The sequence below is a fragment of the Callorhinus ursinus genome, unplaced genomic scaffold (genome assembly GCF_003265705.2).
Source record: "Callorhinus ursinus isolate GAN/ISIS: 27379988/994484 unplaced genomic scaffold, GSC_fseal_2.0 scaffold10, whole genome shotgun sequence".
NCBI classification, from domain to species: domain Eukaryota; kingdom Metazoa; phylum Chordata; class Mammalia; order Carnivora; family Otariidae; genus Callorhinus; species Callorhinus ursinus.
The window spans coordinates 26491379-26517783 of NW_027397072.1; the positions used below are offsets into that span (position 1 = coordinate 26491379).

The following is a 26405-nucleotide window of genomic DNA, read 5'->3' on the forward strand; positions in this document are numbered from 1 at the left end:
TAGATAACCTTAAGTACAGAGAAGTTAAGTAACTTGCCTAAGGTCTCATGGCTAGCAAGTGGTAGGTAGAGTAAGGATTTGAACCCAGGCAATCTGACTTCAGAGCCTGAGTTTTTAAATATGATGCTGTGACTATTGTGTAGTATGTGGGTATGACTGTTAAATAAAGTATTTCAGTTTATCATAGCTAAAATAAATTCAAAAGGAAAAATTATATAGGCTGAGAATCTTAGCATTATGGATCAGTCCACCCAGTGGATGTTTGTTGTCTGGTTGGCTGACTCTACTACTTATATCAGCTAATCTCTAATAATTACAATGTATCTAATATTTGCTAGGTTTTTTTCTCTCCCCTTTTTATTTTGAGTACTTCTCTAGCTACTGATGTCCTGCACAAAAGAGAGCAGAATAGAACAATATGGGAGGCTAGGCCTTTGAGACTTTTCATGAGTTTATGAGCATGACTTTATGAATTACGTACACAGTGTATTTGTCATTCTTTGTCAGTTGCATGGAGGAAGAGCTAGGAGAAAATGAGTTAATAAGAAAAATAGTATCTCATTAAATGGAGCATGCCTTTGTACCACTAAAGAGAAAAAACAGGGTCAGTTGAACTATGACACATTCTCTTCTTCTCACTTGAAATTTGACTTTATTGCATGTATTGTCTTCATCCTATTTAGACATAGCTGTAACAGCAGTATTAACATCAAGGACCAAATTTGTTTCTGCACAGGCAATGACAAACTGTGGTATGAGTGCAGCCTGGCTGATAGCTTTAGTAAGTTGGTACTGGTTATAAAACACATCTCTTGGGACATCTGGGTGGCTTAGTCGGTTAAGTGTACAACTCTTGATTTCAGCTCAAGTCATTATCTCAGGGTTGTGAGATCGAGCCCCGCCTGAGGCTCTGCCCTGGGCATGGAGCCTGCTAAAGATTCTCTCCTTTTACCCCTCACACCCCTCCCTCTCTGAAACACACACACACACACACACACACACACACACACACACACACACACCTCAGTTTCAGAGATTTTTTAATGTAGGGGAAAAAATACACCTCAAAAATCCGTGAAATAACATGTGGAATCCATGAAATACCACAGTGGGTCTGAAACCATCATAAGGAACTGTAACTGATTTTTTTTTAATTTTTTTTTAAGATTTTATTTATTCATGAGAGACGGAGAGGGAGAGAGAGAGAAGCAGAGGGAGAAGCAGTCTCCCAGGGAGCGGGGAGCCCGATGCGGGACTCGATCCCAGGACCCTGGGATGGTGACCTGAGCTGAAGGCAGATGCTTAACCATCTGAGCCACCCAGGTGCCCTGTAACTGATTTTTTAAAGATACTTTATAAAGACTATACTCCCAGGGCTCATTTGCTTAGGTATCCGATTCTTGATTTCAGCTCAGGTCATGATCTCAGGGTTATGAGATCAAGCCCCATGTCAGGCTCTGCACTCAGCAGGGAGTCTGCTTTTCTTTCTCTCCCTCTGCCCCTCCACTCTCTGTTTCTCTCTCAAATAAATAAATGAATCTTTAAAAAAAAAAAAACTGTCTCCCCGTGAGATTAGTTGGGATAATATTTTATCTTGAAGTAATATTAGTAGGGAAACATAGATGTTTTAATTTCCTTTCCTATTTGTTCTTTCAGGTGAACAGTGTGAAAGAGCTAGACGCCTTCAAGCTAAAATGATGACTAATTTGGTTATGGCCAAGGACCGTTTACAACTTCTAGGTATCAATTAATGAATTGTATAATTGGAATGAGCTGTATTTGAAATGTGTGTTCAGTGAAACTTTAAATGTAGATGGAAATAGATCAGTAATCTTGAAAATGTGTTCTAGGCTTTTTTTCTAATCTACAGAAAATTTCTAACATATACAAAATAGAGTATAATGGATTAATTATCCATCACTCAGCTGTAATAATTATCAACTCATAGTCAGTCTTGATTTATCTGTACTCAAGGGCTGGCAAATTACAGCCCATGAACTAAACCCAGTTCACTGCCTATTTTTATAAGATGGCACAGTTACTCATTCCTCTATTATTGTTTGGTTGCTTTCATGCTACGGTGACAGCAGAGTTGAATAGTTGATACAGAGATCATACAGCCCTCAGAGCCTTTTAATATGTAACTTTTAAAAATATTTCAATATTGGGCGCCTGGGTGGCTTCAGTTGATTAAGCGACTGCCTTCGGCTCAGGTCATGATCCTGGAGTCCCAGGATTGAGTCCCACTTCGGGCTCCCTGCTCAGCAGGGAGTCTGCTTCTCCCTCTGACCCTCTCGCCTCTCATGTGCTCTCTCTCTCTCATTCTGTCTCTCAAATAAATAAATAAATCTTTAAAAAAAATTTTCAATATTATCTGGCTTTTTACAGAAAGAGTTTGTCAACTTCAGTAAATCCCTAACCACTCACCCCCACTCCATATTATGTTGAAACAAATTCTTGACATCTTTTTATTTTATTTACAAGTATTTCATATTGTATCTCTAAAAGAAAAAGATGCTTTAAAAATAAAATTACCAAAATGCCATTATCGCGTCTAAAAAATAACTAATAATTTCTTTTAATAGTAACAAAAAATTATGGCCATAGAAATGATCAGTGTCCAAATATAATTTACATATAATGTACAGTGTAATAATAATAAATAATATGTATGGTCAGTATCTCAAAACTTAATAGTTCTTGCTATTTTTCTAATAATTTTTTGTACCAGAATCTCAAGAAGATTCATATGATATATGTCTTTTAATATACAAGTTCATCTGTTTTTTTCTCGTAATTTGTTGATGAACCAGATCTTTGACATGTAGTGGTTTCCTGCAGTCTGTCTTTTGCTCTACGCATCTCCATGATATCTTTTAATGTGTTCTTCTGTCCTCCCTGTAAATTGATAGTTGGATATAGAGTCTTGATTGGATGATTTGAAAAGTTGATTTGAAAGTTGATTTTTATTTTTTAATAATAAGACTACTTGATAGGTGGTTGTGTGTTTGTCAGTAGTTCTGACATCTAGCGATGTTAGTAGCAGTTGATGACTGATGCCTAGTGACATAATTCTGTCATTCTTTCTGTATTTATCAGCTGGAATCGGTCTATAAAGAGAAACTTTTCATCTTCTCTTTGAAGGTATAGGTTTTGAAATTTTTTTTTAAGTAAAGTAACCCAAAAACAAAGTGGAACTAAAGCCCACCCTTCTTAGGTGGTTCTCTACTATAACTTGATGTGATAGAAATAGATATTTGGTAAACAGGCAGACCTTATGTGTTTATTGCTCTGTGATTTGTGGTAAGTTATTTAGCATGTTTGAGCCTTTTTCATCTCATTTATAATATGCTAATAGATAATATTTATCTCACCATATGTGACCATTGAATTATTGAAGGAACCTAATCATAGTAAGTACTCAAAAATGCTGGTTTTTATTCTCCTCCTTACCTGTCTGTAATCACCACCTTGCTTTTGTGGAAAAATGTATTTACACATGCATACATAAACATTCATGTATTTACACGCACATACATTCATTTATTCATTCATTCATTCATTCATTTATTCATTCTTATATGGTCCATTGTGTTTGTAAGTTTTTTGCCCCACACTGGTGAAAAGAAATCCTTTAATGTTTTTAGGTGGCTAACAAGGCAGTGTTCCCCTGGCTTCTGTGGCTGACAGAGTTTGCCTTCTCACTCCCACATGAAGATTATTACTGTATCACATAAAATTAAATATTACATCAGAGGTTATTGTAGTAAAATAATTAATTGTTCTACTTGGTACTTTGTGTGTTTTAGCTGTAATGCCTTTCACTATATGTACATATATATGATCCAGGTTAAGTTAGATTATGGAACATTTTGTAGCATGTTTCAAATTGAATAATTAGGAGCTAGTTCTCTTTTGAAGATGTGATATGATAAGTTGTTGGAAACATCTCTTTAATTATAGACTTGTCTTTAAATTCAACGTTGTCAGTTTTTATTTGTGTTATTAAAGGAGAGGACAAAAAAGAGGGTATATGACATGAAGCTAGGCATTACAAGAATTGATATTTGGGATGTCATTATCTGTTGTCATCCTCAAAAGTGCTATGTGCCCATTGAAAGATGTTACTTTAAAAAAGAAGAAGTGGAATAGAAGGCATCAACATATTCCTGTCTTCTGAGAACTCAGAAAGCCTAGAAGCATATATACCAAAGACAGTAAAAGAAGAACTGTGTACAAGTACATAGTAGAACTTATTTGTGTACTGTGTGTTGGTTAAGAAATGGAGTTTTTCAGAGGTGGCATGCCCAAAAGTTATCTAATTAGTATGAGGAATCATATTGGGACTTCCCCATACAGACAGGTTTGAGAGGATGCAGACTGATAAAATGGAAAGCGTTCCTATATGTTATATATCTTCAAGTTACTAATCGTAAACCTTCAAGCAAAGCTTAATTGTAAAACCTGTTATAGATAAAAAGATAATTTTGGCATACCTGGAGGTTACCCTTTTATAAAAAAGTAAATAGCTTTATCCAACATCTGTTTATTAAGTCCTTACTCTGGACCAGGTACAGTGCCAAGGATATTAACTAAATTTATTTAGTAATTCAGCAAATAATTTATTGGGTGACTACCATGTTCTAGGCACTTAGGATATAGACAAGGATTCCTCCTTCATAGAGTTTTTATTCCAGCAGGGAGAAGACTGACAGGAGGGAATAAACATAAATAAGTTATACAGTTTGTTGGAAGGTGATAAATACATGAAGAAAAGAACAAGTAAATCGTAGTAATGGGGATTAGGAGTGGGTGGGAGGTGGTTTGGGCTTTTAGTTTTAAGTAGGATGGTCAGATATGTCTCTTTGAAAAGATGACATGAGTTAGCCATGCAGGTGTCTGGGAGAAGAATGGCCCAGAGAGAAGTAAGAGCTGATGGAAACCCTTAAGAAAACATAACCAGTGTATTTGAAAAAAAGCAGAGGCCAGTGTGTCCCAGCAAGGAGAGTATGGTAGAGATGAGGGCAGGGAGGGTTCATTACAACACACAGGGCCTTATCGGCCACCAGGAAGATTTGAGCTTTTACCATCTGTGAAATGGGGAGCAGTTATAAGGATTTTTAGGAAAGGAATGACATAATCTGACTTAAGTTTTATTTTTTTACAGATTTATTTATTTTAGAGAGAGAGAGCACGAGCAAGGGGAGGGGCAGAGGGAAAGGGAGAGAAGCAGACTCCCGCTGATCACAGAGCCCCCCGTGGGGCTCGATCCCATGACCCTCAAAGTCATAACCTGAGCCGAAATCAAGAGTTGGCTATCCAACCTACTGAGCCACCCAGGCACCCTGACTTAAATTTTAAAGATCACGATGATAGACTCCAAGAGTAGAGCCAGGGAGAGCAAGTAGGACCACTGTTGAATTACAGTAAGCTAGGAGAAAAATGATGGGAGGCTTGGACCAGGGTGATATGAAGAGAAATTGTAACAAGTGGTTGGATTATGATTATATTTGAAGGTTGACCAAATAGATTTACCAATAGATTGGGTATAATGTTCCTCTCTTAAGGCACTCAGGGGAGGCAGACATATGAATAGATAAATCTTCATCACTGCAGGATGGAGATACAATATTTTGTAGGGAGATATACAAATATTTTGTAGGATGATAAAGTAGGTGTCTGAGAAATATTCCTGGAAGAAGTGAAACCTAAAAGGGAGATTAAAAAAAAAAAGAACTTTAAAGAATGTTTGGGAGAAAAGACAATTCAGGTAAGAAATAGCATGGCAGGTAGGGAAAGGTGCTGGTGCAGAAGTGAATTTGGGATTGCCCAGTATGTATAAGAGATGTAGGCAGATCATAGAGGGCCTTAATGTTATATAAAGAGGGTTGACCATTGATCTGTGGGCAATGGGAAGCTGCTAAAGGTTTTTAAACGGAAGAGTTATGTGGTAAGATTTTCCTTTTAAGTAGATGGTTTGGTGGGATTACATGTGAAGGGATTGAGAAGCAAGGTGGTCGTTTTATTTTAAATCATTAACGAATCTACAAACCTTTAGTGATTGCAAAAGGAAGCATTAAACTAAGTTTACTTTCTTTAACAAAAATGAGTTGGAGCAGGTTCACATTAGCAGTGTAACTACTATTGGGTTATATGTGTGTTTCCACACATAGAAATCTAATCCCTACACACCAAAACAACTTGTGTGGCTTTTTATTCCTAGTTATTAGTTATCAAAACCAAGGATTTAGTTTGTTTACTTTCATTATGTAATGAATGTTTACAAATCAGGTTTTTTCCCCCTAATTTATGGCTATTACCGATATAAATGGTTTCTTTCTCAGTATGGTGAAGAGTATTATCATTGAGAAAAATCAGATGACCTATCGGTTAACTAACAACAACAACAAAAAGCTCCAAGGTATATTGTATCAGCCAGTTCTAGGATACAAAAGCTGTTCAGTACTTTGTGCTTTGTGCAAAAAGGGTAGCTGCTATTTAACCTGTCCCAAAGGCATATGTGGCTGTACCATAAACCAAGCATGGCGCCTGCTTGTCTGACCTTAGAAATGAAAGTTAAGAGAGTTAGTATATATGTGCTACATTTTTGCATGTATTCATTGACTTCCCAGTACCGAAGAAAAGAATCAGTATGACAACTTAGAGTACTGCAACAAAATAAATATGGTAAACATAGGGCTCCTATTATGAATAGGGGCACAGAACAGGTCTATGTATATTATTTAATCCTTGAGACCCTCTTAAAACTGAGGCTCAAGTAAGTTCATACTAGCAAGTGGTGGAGCAGGGTGTTTGTCAAGTAGCAGTATGGATGACTTGAATGGGGAAAGAGTGCAGCAGTAATGTAGAGGGGCAAGACAGCTCAAACTTCTACCCTCTTGGGCTTCAGGTGCTAGACATAGAGAGCTGGATCTTGAGAGAGGATTTGTTATTTAAAGTGAGGGTAGAGTTGAAATAATCCTCTTAAATCTTTGATTAATTTTAGAAATAGGTAATAAAAGGACATGCTGCAACATTTTTAAAGTTTAAGTATGAAAAATATCCATCCCATACTGTGTCCCAGCCACTCATTTCCCCTCCCCAGAGGCAGCTGCTATCTTTCTCTGGGTCCTTTTTAGGGTTAACCTTCATGTATACAAGCGTGTACATGTGTGTATTTAAATAAATGGTACTGTTCTGCAGCATGCTAATTCCCCTTTGCTCTATTGCCTTTATTTTTTGCCTGACATACATTAACATGTAGTTGAACATGGCATTTCTTAGACATTCTTTATAGTTTTCCTCTGTGTCATTTTTTAAGTGCTGTTTTCCTTTCCTGAAATGTCCTTTCTTTTTATCTTTTCAAATCTTAGCCAACTCACAGCCCACTTTTTCTAGAAAGCCTTTTTAACTTTTTCTTTTGTGCTATACAATCTTTTTTAAAAAAAATCTTTTTGTGTTGTAAGTGGCCAACCATATTTAATAAGCATCTGGATGATAAAAACCATATTCATTTTTTTGTCTCCATGCTGTTCTCCCTACATAATGATATGGATATGTTAGATACTCAGAAAATATTTGCTGGTGATAGTAGTGATATGAAACTGCCTCAGGTTACCAAACCTGAATAAAGCATATTTTGAACATAACCAATCAGTTGTGAATTTCTGTTGCTATTTTAACGTCTGAGTTTTTACTAACTATATTTTTAAGAAAATTCTACATAAATACCAAAACCCTTCATCTTCTAACACCTTGAATTATTTTTTATTTTCACATGGACATCTTATTTTTCCATTGTGTATTTTTTCTTTTTGTTTATTTTGTTCTTTTCTACCCCCCTCTGTTGCATAGAGAAGCTGCAACCAGTTTTGCAATTTTCCAAGTCACAAACGGATGTCTATAATGACAGTACTAACTTGACATGCCGCAACGGACATCTCCAGTCAGGTGGGTTTAGGTTAACTAACATGTAAAATAATAAAACTTGCATGCAGAGTAGAGTCCTGCATAACCTGATAATGTTGATTTGATTTTATAATGGTGGATTTGGTTGGCTTTTGTTTTTACAGGGCTATGTGGAAAATACAGTTGTCCCTATCATTCATGGTGTATAAATATATAACAGATAAAACCATTCTCAACATGCTTTACTTGATCATTTTGCAACCTCCCATTTTTGGGATTATAAAATATAAAGGTTCATTTTTCTAAATTATTAATATATTCTTTTGTTTCTATTGTATTTTCAGCATTTGTATTTTTTTCATGCATACCTGTACCAAGTTTTTATGAAGTAGTGTTTTTTTTAAGGCAGATTTTTTTTTTAATTTATTTGATTTTATTTATTTGACAGAGAGAGAGAGGGAGAAAACAAGTAGGGGCAGCAGCAGACAGAGGGAGAGGGAGAAACAGGCTCCCCGCTGAGCAGGGAGCCCAATGCGGGGCTCGATCCCAGGCCCTGGGATCATGACCTGAGCCGAAGGCAGACACTTAACCAACTGAGCCACCCAGGCATCCCAAGGCAGAAATTTTAATTTCTCTTTGTTATATGTCAATTTTAGTTGCACAGCAATTTTCATATATACTACAGATGATTTATCATAGTACCTGTTAGGAAAAATTTGAAGCTGAGTTCACATAAGAGAAACTTTAGAATACAGTTTTAGTATATGTGCTGCTGAAGTGAGCACACATTAGAATACTATTAATTTACTGTGGGTTAAATTTGTTTTCCATGAACTTTTGGGTATCAACTCTTACAGAAGATTAAATGCTTTTTTTGTTTTGTTTGGGTTGGGGGGAGGAATCTTCATTTCCTAAGTTCTCTGACATCTTAGCTAGTTTTATTTATGATTTTTTTCAGCCTTAGTTACATGTTCAGGGCTTAAATGTTATTAAAGTAAATATTGCTTTTGTTCAGTTTTTGCTTTGTTCAATAAGAAAAACCTTAGTTTTTTTTTTTTTAAATATGTATTTATTTGACAGAGACACAGCAAGAGAGGGAATACAAAGGCAGACGCTTAACTACTGAGCCACCCAGGCACCCCGAAAAACCTTAGTTTAGACTAAGATACCTGCCTTCTTTATTCATATGTAATAAAAAATTTTCAAGACTTCAATAGAGAGTAGAGTTACAGTAAGTGGATTTCTATGGACTGGAGACAGTAGGTCATCAAATCTTTCCCTCTGGCTTACCTCTTAAGAAGTTCTTTGGTTTGGTCTTCCAGTACAGAGCCCCATGTCATTGACTATATTCCTTTTCCCATTCCTTCCTGTACATGATTTAAAACACCATTTCTAGTATAGGAATAAATATAGCAATAAATATTTTGCCTGTTTCTCTTAGCACAGATGTGAGGAGCTGACATTTGCATAAGGAACTTTAAAAAAATTAATAGGGGCTCCTGGGTGGCTCAGTGTGCCTTCGGCTCAGATCATGATCCCAGGGTCCTGGGACTGAGCCCCGCATTGGGCTCCCTGCTCAGTGGGAAGCCTGCTTCTCCCTCTCCCACTACCCCTGCTTGTGTTCCCTCTCTTCCTGTGTCTCTCTCTGTCAAATAAATAAATAAAATCTTTTTTTAAAAATGTAATAATGCATCATAAGTAAATAATTAAGTTTCCGTGATATAAATTTGAGATCCTAATAATCCTACCAAGGTAAATAGCAAAAATTTTCTAGTCCTGAAGAGCCGGTATGCCTTTCCTTTGTTATCTTGCTTCTCTTCCACTTCATTCCACATATGAGATCCCATGGTTTTGTTTTGCCAATGCAAAACTTTCTCTTCCTGGGACCTCTGTTAAAAAAATCAACCTCTTATTTTAAATCCCTAGTAATCTGTCTGTTCTCTTCTGTTTTCTTCTTGGAGGAAGCATACTGACTGCACAGCTAATTTTTGCAGTACTGGTAATTGATACCCATTGAGCCCTAGTCAGTGATCTGGCTTACTCAGGCCTGTTTTACTAGTGTTACCCACTTCTGGAATATTCTGTGATATTTCACTTGGATGAGTTACTTCATCTCTCTTAGGAAATAGTTATGCCAAAGTCCACTTACTCCTTCAGTGTGTTATCTACAATGTCCAGTTTGCAACTCAAAATTACTAGACATGCAAAGAAATAAAGTGTGACCATTATTCAAGAAAAGAATTAGTCATTAGAAGCTGACTCTTGACCGGGCCCAGATGTTGATGTAGCAAAGACTTCAAAACAACTATTATAAATATACTCAAAGAATTAAAAGAAAATAAGACAGTTAATAAACCTGCAATCTTAGCACATAACAAACTACACAATAAAAAGAATGGAAATTCTAAAGTTGAAAAGTACAATTGCTGAAATAAAATTTACTAGATAACCTCAACAGCAGATTGGAGATGTCAAACGGAAGCTTCAGTGACCTTGAACCTAGATCAATAGAAATTACTAAATCAGGTAACTCCTGCATTGTCAGAAAGCAGATGAGTGATTGCCTAGGGCCAGGGGCAGTAAGGGATGGAGTGCAAATGAATACAAGAAGACTTTTGGCTATGATGGAAACATTTTGTATCTTGATTTTAGTGGCTGTTTCATCTTTAAATACATCTTTATAAACTCATCAAATTGTACATTTTAAATGGATGCAATTTATTATTCATAGACTATACCTTAAAGGGTTGATGAAAAATAAATACTGAATGGCTTGTAAAGAGAAACAGTATTCCTCTTCTCATCTCTTCCTTCTCTCTTCCTGCCTTCACCACTAGGCCGGCTCCTCATACAATGTCTAACTCTTCCTGCTATTTTTTCTTTTGTTTCCTACTGTATTTCTGGATATTATGCTTATATTGCTACTACTGATTGAACGATTTATGATATGTATTGACTTCTTATTCAGGTGAAAGAAGGTTTAATTCTTACGCCATCATTACCCTTCATCTCCTGATACATAAATATCACTATTTTAGTTATGCTGAAAAATCAAATTTAACATTATTATGACTTAGTATCCAAAACCAAATAGTATATTCTAATTATGCTTTTCTTTTTTGAGTTTTTCCTTCCCACAGATTCCTTATTTCTTCCTGTTTGCTTTTTAACCAAAAGCCTGCTTTACGAGTTCTTTCAATGAAAGTTTGTAGACAGTGAACTTTCTTAGTCTTTCTAATGTCTGAAATGCCTTCATTCTTACATGACCGGTTACCAGGATATAAAATTGATAAAGGTTAACGCTTTTTTCTTCCTACAGCATTTTGAACATACTCCATTACCTACTGACTTTTGTTATTTTAATGAAAAGTCTCCTATCATTCTCATAGTTCCATGTGGAAATTCCTATTCACTTATAGTCTCAGGACTGTTTGTTTACTGTCTGAAGAAATTCTTTTCCACTTTCCTTTTTTTCCTCTGAAATGAGTGATCTTTATCTTCAGCCTAGACAGATTTTGCCCTTTTTCATGTCTTTGCTTTTGCTTATTGTTATTCCCTTTTCTAGATTGCTTTCCTGCTTTGTCCTTTAGGGTTGCTGTCCATTAGTTCCTTGAACATATGGTTCAGAACTTTACATTTATTTATGGAAAAAAAATCTTGATCACCTTGCTCTACTTTGAAGTTCTCTTCCTTTGAGTTACCTTAAAACACCTTAAGGGATTTGATGACAAACACAAAAATGAGATTTTTGTCTTTTCTGTAGGCTATTCTAATTTGCTTACTGATTTAACATTTGTTTTTACTGTAAACGTTGTTATTAGTAAACTGATGTTTGTTATGGAGTATATAAAAATATTTGAAGCAGTGAGATTTGAACATTTGAAAGCCTATAATTTATGTAGAAGTGCAATATAGGTAGGTCAGGTAACCTTTTAGGCTTAATTGATGATGTTTCATATGCATTTATTTACATATATACAGCGCATAGAATACTTGGCATATTAAAACCCACATCTTTATACCCTTTAAATTAAAAATTGATTATTTCTAGAAACTCTTTTGGTGGACACAGACTGTGGAATTTCATACTATTTTACAATCTTAAAGTTTGGAACCAAGGTAATGCAGTTCTTTCCCCCCCAATTCTGTAACAACATAACTCCAATGCGTTTACTGCATTTTGTTTCTTGAATATTTGGCAACTTCATTTGGGAATCTTTTTATGTCCTCCTCCTGTCCCCACAAATGAATGTGTTTCTTCTTACTACAAATACATATTCCTTATAAGAAAATTAGAGTATACATCAAGAAAAGGAAAAACTAAATAACCATAATCTTGTCCACCAAGTGATAATCCCAGTGAACATCCTAGTAGATTTTCTAATTGAAATCTTATTTTGAAATATTGCTAATGTAAAAAAAAATAGTATTAGCTTAGTTTTACAAATTTGTATCCATCTTTATTTTATAATGTTTAGCCACAGTTTTCTAACCATGATGATTTTGCTTTTTCCTTGTTAGAAAGTGGAGCTGTTCCAAAAAGAAAAGATCCCTTAACACACACTAGTAATTCACTGCCTCGTTCAAAAACAGTTATGAAGACTGGATCCACAGGTCTGTCAGGCCACCACAGAGCGCCTAGCTGTAGTGGCTTATCCATGGTTTCTGGAGTGAGACAGGGACCTGGTCCCGCAGCTGGAACTCATAAGGTATTTGAAAACGGTAACTTTAATTGGTAGGGTTTTGCAAATAGAAGATTTTGAACGTGATATGCTTACTGAAGATTATTACAAGTACGTTATAATATCTTGGAGAATTGATAAGTTTCTACAAAGTTGAATGTAGTTTTCTTTTTTTAAAATCTACAAGGACAACTTGCTATTAAAAATCAAATCTTATTTTAACTTCCTTTGGACCTGATTAGGTATTTTGTAGTAAGTTTCTTGTCTATTTTATATAATGCTTATAATTTTAAATTTGTTATTTTGTTTAAATTTATATAAATGTTTTATAACATTAAACGTAGTTTTGTTACAATTCTAACAATCAAAATTATATGACTGTATTATCATAGGGCCTTTTTATTTTATGGTACCTAAATCTCTCTGGATGGAATCCTCTGTAAACCCACTTCATGCCAAATGTAGTTTTGTAGTGAATACCATTTTACCTTGGAGTAAACATACAGTTTTGGCTTTTTTATATCCTTTTCCCTATTTTTGAACTTTTAATTCTGTGAACTTTAAGGTTAACTCACTTATGAAAAGTGTTAATGTTAGGTTGTATTTTTACATTACAATTTTGTGTCCTTTAAGAGTACACCAAAAACAAATAGAACGAATAAACCTTCTACCCCTACAACTGCTGCTCGTAAAAAGAAAGACTTGAAGAATTTTAGGAATGTGGACAGCAACCTTGCTAACCTTATAATGAACGAAATTGTGGACAAGTAAGTTTTGCCATCTGAAGTGTTTTAGTTTTTAGTTTTGAATTTATCTGTACAGTATATCATGAATAAAATAGATAATACCTTGTTTAATATACCTATTTAATTTTTATGATGGTTTTCAGTTACTGTAAATGTAGAAAGCCATTGTTTTACTGATTTAATTATAATTTCACAGTTAACAAAATTGTTTCATAGAGTTTAGACTTCATATTATAATAACTGAAGCATATTTTGTTGTGGAGCTAACTGAAATTCTATTTCTTAGTGGAACAGCTGTTAAATTTGATGATATAGCTGGGCAAGAGTTGGCAAAACAGGCCTTGCAAGAAATTGTTATTCTTCCTTCTCTGAGGCCTGAGGTAAGTGCTTTATATTATCATTTTCCTATAACATCATTCATTACTGAATCCATATTAGCAATAAAGAAATGTGTGAGCTCTGCTAGAATGATTAATTCATATAACAGATTTGATGTTTTTAAAAAGAAAAAGACAGCAGTTGATGTTGGCTGGTTATTAAAGGAGAGGAGAATGACTATAAAGGTTCCTAATAACCAATCCATTTTTAACATTTAGAGGGAACAGAAAATAATTTTTACATCAAGGTAAGAGGGATTTAAAATTAAGAGAAATCATACTGGAGAAAAGAGAAGTTAAGATGAAATTATTAAGTTTAAGTTTGAAGACTTTTTTTTTAATCAAAGTATAGTTGAAATACAATGTTATATGAGTTTCAGGTGTACAACATAGTGATTTGACAATTCTGTACATTAAGCTGTGCTCACTATGATAAGTTTAGTTACCATCTGTCACCATACAATGTTATTGCAATTTTATTGACTATAGTTCCCATGCCGTACTTTTCATCCCCATGACTTACTTATTTTCTAACTGGAAGCTGTACCTCTTAATTCCTTTCACCTATTTTGCTCATCTCCTTAACCCCTTCCCCTCTGGCAACCACCAGTTTGCTCTGTTTTTATGGTTATGTTTCTGTTTTGTTTGTTCTCGTCATAACAACAAGAACAACAAAATGGTAATTATGTGAGGTGAAGGTTGTGTTAACCTTATTGTGATGAATATTTTTCAAGTTATGTGTGTATCAAATCATATTGTACACGTTAAAATGACACAATGTTATGTCAATTATATCTCAAACTGGAAAATTTTAAAAACCAAAAAATGCTACAGTAATCAAGAAAATGTGTCTTTAATAGACAAATAGATCAGTAGAACAGAATAGAGAGCCCAGAAATACAGAGACACAAATACCAGCAATTGACAAAGGCACAAAAGCAGTCTGATGGAGAAAGGATAGTATTTTCCACAAATGGTGCTGGAACAACTAGACATCCATGTGCAAAAAAATTCTAGACATGTACTTCACACCTTTCACAAAAGATAATTCAAAATTAGTCACAGACCTAAATGTAAAAGGCTAACTATAAAACTCCTGCAAGATAACATAGGAGAAAGTCTCGGTGATCTTTGGTGTGAGGATGGCTTATTAGATACAACACCAAAAACATTATCCTTGAAAGAAAAAATTGTTAAGTTGAACTTCATGAAAATTAAAAACTTTTCTGTGAAAGACATTGTTAAGAGAATGAAAACACAAGCCACAGTCAAGGAGAAAATCTTTGTAAAACATTATTTGATAAAGGACTAGTATCCAAAAATATACAGAGAACTTTTAAAAACTGAACAATAAGAAATCAAATGACCCGAGGGGGACGGACATTGACAGAACGAGAAGGAAGGAGAGAAAATGGTGTCCACGGATTACAGTACCTGCAGCCAAGCGGCAGCCCAGGCGGGCTACGGTGCATACACCGCCCAGCCCACTCAAGGATATGCACAGACCATGCAGGCATATGTGCAGCAAAGTTATGGCACCTATGGACAGCTCACTGATGTCAGCTATACCCAGGCTCAGACCACTGCAACCTATGGGCAGACCACCTATGCAACTTCTTATGGACAGCCTCCAGCTGGTTATACTACTCCAACTGTCCCCCAGGCATACATTCAGCCTGTCCAGGGGGACGGCACTGGTGCTTACAATACCACCACTGCTATAGTCAGTACCACCCAGGCCTCCTATGCAGCTCAGTCTGCTTATGGCGCTCAGCCTGCTTGCCCAGCCTATGGGCAGCTGCTGGCAGCCACCGCGCCTGCAAGACCACAGGATGGTAGCAAACCCGCTGAGACTAGTCAACCTCAATCTAGCACAGAGGGTTACAACCAGCCTAGCCTAGAATATGGACAGAGTAACTACAGTTATCCCCAGGTACCTGGGAGCTACCCCATGCAGCCAGTCACAGCACCACCAACTTATCCTCCTACCAGCTACTCCCCTACACAACTGACTAGTTAGGATCAGAGCAGTTACTCTCAGCAGAACACCTATGGGCAGCCAAGCAGCTATGGACAGCAGAGTAGCTATGGTCAACAAAGCAGCTATGGGCAGCAGCTGCCCACTAGTTATCCCCCCCCAAACTGGATCCTACAGCCAGGCTCCAAGTCAGTATAGCCAACAGAGCAGCAGCTACGGGCAGCAGAGTTCATTCCAACAGGACCACCCCAGCAGCATGGCTGTTTATGGGCAGGAGTCTGGAGGATTTTCCAGACCAGGAGAGAACCGGAGCATGAGTGGCCCTGATAACCAGGGCAGGGGAAGAGGGGGACTTGATCGTGGAGGCATGAGCAGAGGTGGGCAGGGAGGAGGATGGGATGGAATGGGCGCTGGAGAGCGAGGTGGCTTCAATAAGCCTGGTGGACCCATGGACAAAGGACCAGATCTTGGTCTGGGCCCACCTGTAGATCCAGATGAAGACTCTGACAACAATGCAATTTATATGCAAGGCTTAAATAACAGTGTGACTCTGGATGATCTGGCAGACTTCTTTAAGCAGTGTGGAGTTGTTAAGATGAACAGGAGAACCAGACAACCCATGATCCATATCTACTTGGACAAGGAAACAGGAAAGCCCAAAGGTGATACTACAGTGTCCTATGAAGACCCACCATCTGCCAAGTCTGCTGTGGAGTGGTTTGATGGGAAAGATTTTTCAAGGGAGCAAACTTAAAGTTTCTCTTGCTCGGAAGAAGCCTCCAATGAACAGCACTCAGGGTGGTATGCCTCCCCGTGAGGGCAGAGGGATGCCACCACCACTTCGTGGAGGTCCAGGGGGCCCAGGAGGTCCTGGGGGCCCCACAGGTCACATGGGAGGCTGTGGAAGAGACAGAGTTAGCTTTACCCCAAGAGGGCCCCGGGGTTCCCCAGGGAACCCATCTGGAGGAGGAAATGTCCAGCACCGAGCTGGAGACTGGCAGTGCCCCAGTCTGGGGTGTGGAAACCAGAACTTTGCCTGGAGAACAGAATGCAACCAGTGTAAGGCCCCAAACCGTGAAGGCTTGCTTCCACCACCCATTCCACCCCCGGGCGGTGACCATAGCAGAGGCAGCCCTGGTGGCACATAGGGCGGAAGAAGCGGCCTCATGGACTTTGGTGATTCCTGTGGGTTGTTCAGAGGTGGCCACAGTGGAGACGGGGGGCTTCCGCAGTGGCCAGGTCATAGACCGAGGTGGCTTTGGTGGAGGAAGACGGGGCGGCCTTGGTGGGCCCCCTGGACCTTTTTTTTTTTTTCTTTTAAAGATTTTATTTATTTATTTGACAGAGAGAGACACAGCAAGAGAGGGAAACAAGCAGGGGGAGTGGGAGAGGGAGAAGCAGGCTTCCCGCCGAGCAGGGAGCCTGATGCGGGGCTCGATCCCAGGACTCTGGGATCATGACCTGAGCTGAAGTCAGATGCTTAACGACTGTTTTCACCATTTGTGAAGAAACAGTAAAACAAGTTAAATGGTAAAAAAGAAAACAACCCAATTAAAATTTCGGCAAAAGATCTGAACAGATACCTTACTAAAGAAGATACACAGATGACAAGCATTTGAAAAAATGATGCTCAACATCATTCATCTTTAGGGAACTGCAAGTTAAACAACAGGAAGATTCCACCTTACACTTACTAAAATGGCTAAAATCCAAAACACTCACAGCACCAAATGCTGGTGAGGATGTGGAGCAACGGGGACTCATTACCGAGGGAAAGGCAATATGCTACAGCTGCTTTAGAAGACAGTTTGACACTTTCTTAAAAAACTAAACATACTCTTACCATGCTACCCAGCAATTGTGCTCCTTAATATTTACCAAATGAGTAAAAAATGTTTCCCCATATAAAAAAAACCTACACACAGATGTTTATAGCAACTTTATTTGTAATTTCCCAATATTGGAAGCTACTGAGATACTCTGAAATAGATAAATGGATAAACTTGGTATATCTATATAATGAAATGCTATTCAGCACTAAAAAAAAAAAAAAGAGCTATCAAGCCTTAGAGATATACAGAGGAACCTTAAATGCATGTTGTTAAAGAAGCCAATCTGCAAGAACTAATATGGTATGATCCCAACTATATGACATTCTGGAATAGCAAAACTATGGAGAAAGTAAAAAGGTCAGTGGTTCCCACATGGGGAAGAAGGAGGGATGAATAGATGGAGCACAGGGGATTCTTTAGGGCAGTAAAACTATTCTGTATGATTCTGTAACGATGGGTACATGACACAAATTGTGAACCCTAATGAAAACTATTAATAATATCAATATTGGTTTATCAGTTGTAATAAATGTACCACACTAAGGTAAGATGTTAATATTGGAGGTAAGGAGTTATGTGGGAACTCTGTACTTTCCATTCAATCATCTGTAAATCTGAAGCCATTCAAAAAATATATTTTTAAAAAAGTTGAATATCAGCCATTTCATATGGTTCAACTTAAAAATACATACACCTTCACTATTAAGCAAAGTGTTATCAGTCTTGTGCTTCACTCTTGATTCCCTGCCATGCCTGGTGTCTCTGAGTCTGGAGACTCTGGTTTAATTTCTCTAAAGAACAAAACTTCTGCTTCCTTTGTTTGTGGAAGAGGTGTTCTTGCCTGACTGATCTTGGTTTAGGGGACAGCACATGAGTTCAGTTATTCCTTATATAAACTTTCAACCAGTTCCTGTGTTTTGGCTGCCTGCCTTCCTGCTGCTTTCTCTGATACATCATGCCTCCACCTCCGGAGCTTTTGCAGGATTTTTGTTCACATCCGCTTGCTGTTTGTATCCCACGTTTTCCTTCACAAGCATTGCTTGGGTTTTAGCTCCCTCAGATCCACTAAATAATTTACCACACTTTGTTAGTTCTCCCTCTACAAAAATTTATTGTGTCTTCTGTTGTCTCATTTCTTACTCTATTTTGAAGATTTATATTTTCTTTATTCATTTACTATTATTTTGGTGAGATTTCCAAAGGAAGTAGAGAAGCATACCTATGTTCAGTATGTCTTGTTTAACTAATTTGCTTTCATTTTCAGTGAGTTTTTAAAAAATTTTTCTTCTGTTTTTAATAACTATAGCAATTTATTGATTACATGTTCTCTTTAAAGCTCTGATGAGTTCTGTTTGGGAGGATGCTACAGAAGAATGGTGCTTTTAGATGACACTACTTAAAATGTCTGGGAAAAAATGTCTCCAGAATCATAGTGGTAAACTAAACTATATGTTTTTAGTTGTTCACAGGGCTTAGAGCTCCTGCCAGAGGATTGTTACTCTTTGGACCACCTGGAAATGGGAAAACAATGCTGGTAAGAATTCTTTAAAATTTGAATGTTCTTTTTATTTTTTTTTTTAAGATTTTATTTATTTGAGGATGCCTAGGTGGCTCAGTCGTTAAGCATCTGCCTTCAGCTCAGGTCATGACCCCAGGGTGCTGGGATCAAGGCCCACATTGGGCTCCCTGCTCCGCGGGAAGCCTGCTTCTCCCTCTGCCCCTCCCCCTCCTCATGCTCTCTCTCTCTCTCTCTCTCTCATCTCTCTAATAAGTCTTTTAAAAAATTTAAAAAATAAATAAAAGATTTTATTTATTTGAGACAGAGAGAGCAAGCACAAGTTGGGAGGCGGGAGAGGGAGCAGCAGACACCCCGCCGAGCAGGGAGCCCAACGCGGGGCTCTCTCCCAGGACCCTGGGATCATGACCCGAGCCGAAGGCAGATGCTTAACCCTCTGAGCCACCCAGGCGCCCCTCGAATGTTTAGATAATTAGAAATAGTAATATGAAAATAATTCTATGAAAAACAATAATATGAGGGGCGCCTGGGTGGCTCAGTCGTTGGGCGTCTGCCTTCGGCTCAGGTCATGGTCCCAGGGTCCTGGGATCAAGCCCCGCATCAGGCTCCCCATTCGGCGGGAAGCCTGCTTCTCCCACTCCCCCTGCTTGTGTTCCCTCTCTCGCTGTGTCTCTCTGTCTGTCAAATAAATAAATAAAATCTTTAAAAAAAAAAGAAAAACAGTAATATGAAAAAAAGAAACTTTACATTGTCCCTGAGTTGATTATTTTTATGATTTGCTTTTTGCTATAATACACTTCTCTTAAGTTTTTAAACATGTTTTCAGTGATGAAATAGATGGAAAACCAAATACGTAATCTTCAGTAGTATGTGTTGGGCTGGTTAAATTTAACAGTGTATTTTTCACTATTTACTTAAGTTAAATAATATTTTTACCTCAAAAGAGCTTACCTTATTATATTGGATATCTTTCTAACCCTTGTTTTTGTTGTTGTTTTTACTATCTTAATAGCTTTATTTAAATAATCACATAATATACTTTTTTTCTTTCCTTCTTTTTTATTGAAGTATAATTGACATATAACAGATTTTTTTTTCAGTATCCTTTTGCCCAAGTTTTTACTGGGATCTGGATACCTCTTTCTCCTGCATAGCTCTTCTAGAGGGGAAAAGTAAAGAGGAAAAGTGTTTAGCTGTTTCTCTCTCTCCAAACAGTTATCTTTCTATAATTAAGAAGAGAGTAACACCCTTTTTTTAACCTCTCCATATCTATTCCCCCTTAGAAAAAATAAAGTGAATGGGAAGAAGCAAAGTTCTTCCTAGACCTTTTTCTCTTTGCTGAGAAGGAAACACACTGATAGCCACATGTCAGGAATTGTGTCACACTTTATATTTTTGGAAAATCTTTGCTAGTGTTTAAATTGATCAAATGTGGGGCACCTGGGTGGCTCAGTCGGTTGAGTGTCTGCCTTCAGCTCAGGTCATGATCCTGGGGTCCTGGGATCAGGCCCCGTGTTGGGCTCTCCCTGCTCAGTGGGGAGCCTGCTTCTCCCTTTCCCATTGCTGAGCTCTCTCTCTCTTTCTCTGTCAAATAAATAAATAAATAAATCTTTAAAAAAAATTGATCATATGTGGTTATCTTTTAAAGGAAGATACTGAACTAATGTAATATTTGCCCTTGTGATTTTTAAGGCTAAAGCAGTAGCTGCAGAATCCAATGCAACCTTCTTTAATATAAGTGCTGCAAGTTTAACTTCAAAATATGTGAGTGTTCTTTTTCTAATATTGTCATGTTTTATGTTACTGTCTAAATGTTACTAAGTATAAATGCTAATAACATTACACAAAGAATATTTTTGAGTTTTATATCTATATTTAGATATGAAAATCAATCACTCTTCAAAATAGAAAGTTACGCTCTTTTAAAGTGAGAATTGTGCTGTCAGTGCTGTTTTAGTTTGCTGGGGCTGTGTAACAAAGTACCGTAGACTGGCTGGCTTAAACAACAGAAATTTATTGTCTTACAGTTTTGAAGACTAGAAGTCCAAGAGCAGGTATTGGCAGGGTTCTCATTTTTGTAAAATAATTTAACTGTAAAATTATACCTCTTTTCTTGGTTAAATTTTACTTTCTGTGTGAAGTTTTATAAGTGAAATTGTTATTAAAATAGGTATACCCAACATTATATACTGGAAAACACTGTCTTGGAAGTTAGGGGAAAGGAATTCCAGCCTAACTTTTGTGTACTAAGCTGGCCTTAAGAAAATACCACTTTTAGGCCTCACTTCACTTATGAAGTGTTGATGTTGTAAGAGGTCATATCCTGCAGTTCCTTCTAGCTCTGTGATTATTTGTTTTGATGATTCTAAATCTGAGGCCATTCTTTTTTTTTTTTCTTTAATGACATTTTCAATTAAAAAAATAGATGCCACCTAGAGGGTGGAGGAGTTTTTACAGTAGATTACTCCAAACCTCATGACCCTTCATTAGATGCTTTTAGTGCATAGAATGGTTTTAGTAATGTCTCAGCCCCTGGAATATTTCAAGGGTTGTTCATAGACCTAGAAATATTTTTATACTTATCGACAGTGTTATGGTGAGAATGAATTTAAGTAAGTTTAGTTTAGGAGAGCACTTTCCAGCTTATCTTGTTCTATAAATATATCCTACAACTGAGGACTTAAGAACTATGTACAGTATCTCTTTCTCTCCCCTAATATTCCATCTTCTCACCTAGTTATACCCATAATAACTATTTCATTCTCAATTCTTAGGAATGCAGGGTCAAGCAGAACAGAGATATATTTCATTTTTTAAAGTACTTACCAGGGCAGATCCAGGTTTCAGCACCAATAATAATAATAAAGTACTTACCAGACTGTATTAAATAATAGTCTGTTTTTTTTAATTATAAGAGACAATTCAGTAGCCTCCCTTCCTGCCAGTTCCTTAAACCAAATCTTTGATTGTTGCAAAGAAAGAAAATTAAATTCCTAGATTCTAGATTTTTAATCATGAAATTTAAGCAGCTGGAATAATGTTGCATTTTATGTGTATTACAATGTATAATGCCTTGTTTCAGGTAGGAGAAGGAGAGAAATTAGTGAGAGCTCTTTTTGCTGTGGCTCGAGAACTTCAGCCTTCTATAATTTTTATAGGTAAGAACATGTTTTATAACTAAGTTAGTTGAGTATTTATGAAATTCCCCTTTCCAAATTTGAGAGGTATGATAGGAAAGATTATTCAGAAGGAAAAAGTTTTAAAGAAGTGCAAAGTTAAACACTAATGAATTGAGTAGGACCCAGGATATTAATAATTTAAGTAGTAAACTAGATTAATTTCATATGACTCCTATAGCTTGGCTTTTAATTAAAGTCTTATCCTTGTATTTCCTTTAGATGAAGTTGATAGCCTTCTGTGTGAAAGAAGAGAAGGAGAACATGATGCTAGTAGACGTCTAAAAACTGAATTTCTAATAGAATTTGATGGTGTAAGTATTGATTATGGTATTTTTAAGGTGGTAGTATTTTAGTGTATAAGTTTTCCCATTAAATGACCCAAATTAGAAATACAGATACCTTCATCATGTTTTTGTTATTACTCTATCTAAAAGTACTAAAAAATTTTTTTGGTTTATAGGTGCAATCTGCTGGAGATGACAGAGTGCTTGTAATGGGTGCAACCAACAGGCCACAAGAGCTTGATGAGGCTGTTCTCAGGTAGGGAGATTATGCAGAAACACATGTCAATTACAGGTGTATTTACTCCTGTGTTCATCTCACGTATCTCTTATTTCCTTCACTCTTAATTTGAAGACTGAAGTCATTATTTTCCTCCTGGTATCCATCCTTTGGCCACTTATTAACTACTAAAGATTTTGAAGAAAGAACCACCATGATCCCACGAAAACTAGTTTACACTCTGTGGTTTCAGGCAGCTTGCTTATTTCTTCTGATTAGGATTAAATTATCTGAAAACTCCAGAATTGATTCTTACTCTCTTTCACTGGGCTTCATAAGAAGCCAATAAAAGTAGGATTCATGGGAACTGTGTTCTTTGTTCTTGTGTGATTGAACAAATTTATTCCATGCCTAGTGGGAGGACAGTTTGACTCAGCATAAGATTCTTGGGCCTCCTGTTCTTATCCTGAGGAATTGATTACATTGCCCCATTGTTTCTAGGATTAAATGTTGTAGTGTAAAAGTCTGAAGCCAGCCTGCTTTTATTCACATTTATAGATTAACTTGATTTTTTTCTTTTTACTGGGTATAATTTTTAACCATTGAAATCTAATTATTTGAAAAATATGTTGGGGCGCCTGGGTGGCTGAGTCGTTAAGCATCTGCCTTCAGCTCAGGTCATGGTCCCAGGGTTCTGGGATCGAGTCCCGCATTGGGCTCCCTGCTCAGTGAGAAGCCTGCTTCTCCCTCTCCCACTCCCCTGCTTGTGTTCCCTCTCTCGCTGTGTCTCTGTCAAATAAATAAATAAAATCTTAAAAAAAAAAAGAAGAAGAATATGTTGATCTGTCTTTATTTTTTCTGGGATTCAGTGTTTCTTTAAATTGATAGTTTGAAACCTCTTTTGTTTTAGGAAAGTTATTTTGAATACTATCTTCGATTTTTTTTTCTTAATTCATTCTTCTGGTTTTTTTCTTTCACTATATTGTATCTTTTTGTCTTCCATATCTTTAATTTCCTTCTAATCCTTTTTAACTCTTAGGTCTTTTTTGTTTTGTTTTGTTTGTTTTCTTGATTGTTGTCTTTACTGCTTACTTGGCTTGTGTCTAATCTTTGTGCTACTACTTTTATAACTGTTGTGTCTGTGGTGGATTTCTTCATTTTCATTGCTTTCCTGATCTCTGCAATCCCATTTTTTCATCTTCTTTTGTCTTATTTCCTTGAGCTTTTGTAAGTCATTGCCTTGAGTCCTTATATCTCATTGAGTTCTTGTTAGGAGTTTTTTTTTTTTCATTAAATTATTTTATTCCATGGAAAGATATTTGATCACAAATTTAATTTGTTGTATGGCAAAACCTTCTTGTGTATATTCTCTATATTTATTGTAATCTTTTCCCTCTTCTTTGGCACTTTAAAGAAATTAGCCATGTGCTTTTGCCTGTTTTGCTTACTATTTTTATTTGAATAAAGGGGAGTTTTCTTGGAAAGCCTAGTTTTGGAGTAATATTGTAGGAGAAGAGCTAGAAAAATAAGATACTGAGCAAGTATCTTGAGTTGTCCTATGAATAGCCTGGACTGACAGGTAGTCTCCCTGAGTCACAATCAAACCCTACCTGATAAAGAAGATTAGTCAGCACAGGACAGTTTGTGATCTTCCCAGACTGACTGGTGTCTTCTTACAAAGAAGATGTGTCTTTGAATTTCTTTTTTTTGGCATCACCTTCCTTTCCATTCCCCGGCTCCTGACTAGGTATCACAGAGCCATTCTTCACATGCTTGTTTAAATATGGGAGGTTGGCTCTATTACGCCTCAGAGTATGCTCTATCTCCTTTGGAATACTCTGTGCTCTAATAACCACGTCTGGAATCTGCAGCAACAGATCCTGTGTGTATGCTCCTTCATCAGTGTAATTTTCACTGCCCTAGGCAGCCCTTCTTCATACACTTTAGTTGTGTAAATGTTACCTGAGTTTGTTGATGGTGAAGTTTACATTTCTATTTCTTTGGTCCTTGGTTTTAGTTGTTTTCACTTTCAAGAAGGTAGCAGAGATTTCCTTATTCTGCTTATATCAGATATTTTGTTTGTTTTAATACATTTTTGCTATTGAAAACATACACATACAGGGGCGCCTGGGTGGCTCAGTCGGTTGAGCGTCTTACTCTTGATTTCATCTCAGGTCATGGTCTCAGGGTAATGAGATCAAGCCCCATGTTGGGCTCTGCGCTCAGTGTGGAGCCTGCTTGGGATTCTCTCTCTCTCCCTCTGCCCCTCCCCTGCTCATGATCATTTGCACTCACTCTCTCTCTCAAAAAAAAAAATACACATACATAATTTTTAAACATCTAGAGAGTTTTAAAAGAGTAACTCAAGGGGCGCCTGGCTGGCTCAGTCAGTAGAGCATGAGACTCCTGATGTTGGGGTTGTAAGTTTGAGCCCCATGTAGCATATAGAGATTACTTAAAAATAAAATCTTTAAAAAAAAAAAAAAAAAAAAAACCAAGTATCTCAAAATAACTTCACACTGATGACTACTAAAATGCATTCAAATGTTATACTTAAAAGTTTTTTTCTTGTCATTTGCTACTTGAACTGAGTTACCTTTACATTCAAAACTATGTTTTTTAAATTGTTTGAATCCTTTTTTTAGGCGTTTCATCAAACGGGTATATGTGTCTTTGCCAAATGAGGAGGTATGTATCTGTGTTTGAATTTTTTTTTTCTTTAAGCAGAAACAAGACCTACCATCTTGACAGTATTGATCTTCCAATCATTAATACAGCCACATTGGAAAATAGTTTGGCAATTTCTTAAAAAGACAAATGTAAACTTACCATAAGACCCAATAATTCCTTTCCTAAGAATCTGCCCACAACAGATGAAAACATATGTCGACACAGAGATGTGTACAAGAACTTTTATATTTATAAATAGCCAAGAACTGTAGGGAATCTAAGGTGTTCATCAGTTAGAGAATGGATAAACAAATTTGGCATATGCATTTAATGGAATACTCTTTAGCAATAAAAGGATTGAGGTATTTATACATGCTGTAATATGGAAAAACCTCAAAAACAGTGAAAGGCACCAGATGTAAAAGATAACCTATCATATTCCATTTGTATGAAATGTACAGAAAAGGCATATTTCTAGAAACCAAAGGAAATCATGGTTTGCAAAGGCTAGGGTGGAAGTGGGGATTAATTGCAAACAGGCATAACTGAACTCTTTGGGGTGATAGAAATGTTCTAAAAGTGGATTATGGTGGTGGTTACACAACTGTTTGTTTATTAAAAGTCATTGAATTATATACTTACAATGGGGAGATTAATGTTCTATGAATTCACACCTCTATAAAAGTGTTTTTAAAAATTTGTGATTGTTGAGGCACCTGGGTGGCTCAGTGGGTTAAGCATCCGACTCTTGGTTTCCACTTAGGTTGTGAGATCGAACCCCGTGCTCAGCCACAGAGTCTCCTTAAGACTCTGTCTCCCTCTCCCTCTCCTTCTGCCCCTCCCCACTGCACTCTTGCACACTCTCTCTAAAACAAATAAATGAACCTTTAGAAAAAACTAAAAGTATTAAAAAATTAAAAATTGTGGTTGTCTAGCTCAGATCCTTAACATCCTTGATAGTAGCAGCAGCTACTTCTTTAGTGTTTTCTTTGAATTATCTTTAAGCCTCAAGAACT

At 36.9% G+C, this 26405-nt stretch overlaps 1 protein-coding gene and 1 pseudogene across 4 annotated transcripts in view; both read left to right on the forward strand.

Moving 5' to 3' along the window:
• SPAST (spastin) overlaps positions 1 to 26405 on the forward strand; it is a 55781-nt gene that overhangs the window by 18083 nt on the left and 11293 nt on the right. For 2 of the 4 annotated variants that reach the window (XM_025868018.2, XM_025868017.2), the window contains exons 3-13: positions 1657 to 1740; positions 7855 to 7950; positions 12430 to 12617; positions 13224 to 13357; positions 13623 to 13716; positions 18983 to 19057; positions 20732 to 20803; positions 22122 to 22197; positions 22438 to 22529; positions 22679 to 22758; positions 25365 to 25407. In XM_025868018.2, coding sequence (XP_025723803.1) covers positions 1657 to 1740; positions 7855 to 7950; positions 12430 to 12617; positions 13224 to 13357; positions 13623 to 13716; positions 18983 to 19057; positions 20732 to 20803; positions 22122 to 22197; positions 22438 to 22529; positions 22679 to 22758; positions 25365 to 25407 — 1034 coding nt within the window. The remainder of the gene's footprint in view (positions 1 to 1656; positions 1741 to 7854; positions 7951 to 12429; positions 12618 to 13223; positions 13358 to 13622; positions 13717 to 18982; positions 19058 to 20731; positions 20804 to 22121; positions 22198 to 22437; positions 22530 to 22678; positions 22759 to 25364; positions 25408 to 26405) is intronic. The other 2 variants (XM_025868019.2, XM_025868020.2) reach the window with 1 other exon arrangement.
• LOC112821242 (RNA-binding protein EWS pseudogene) lies at positions 15120 to 16993 on the forward strand (annotated as a pseudogene).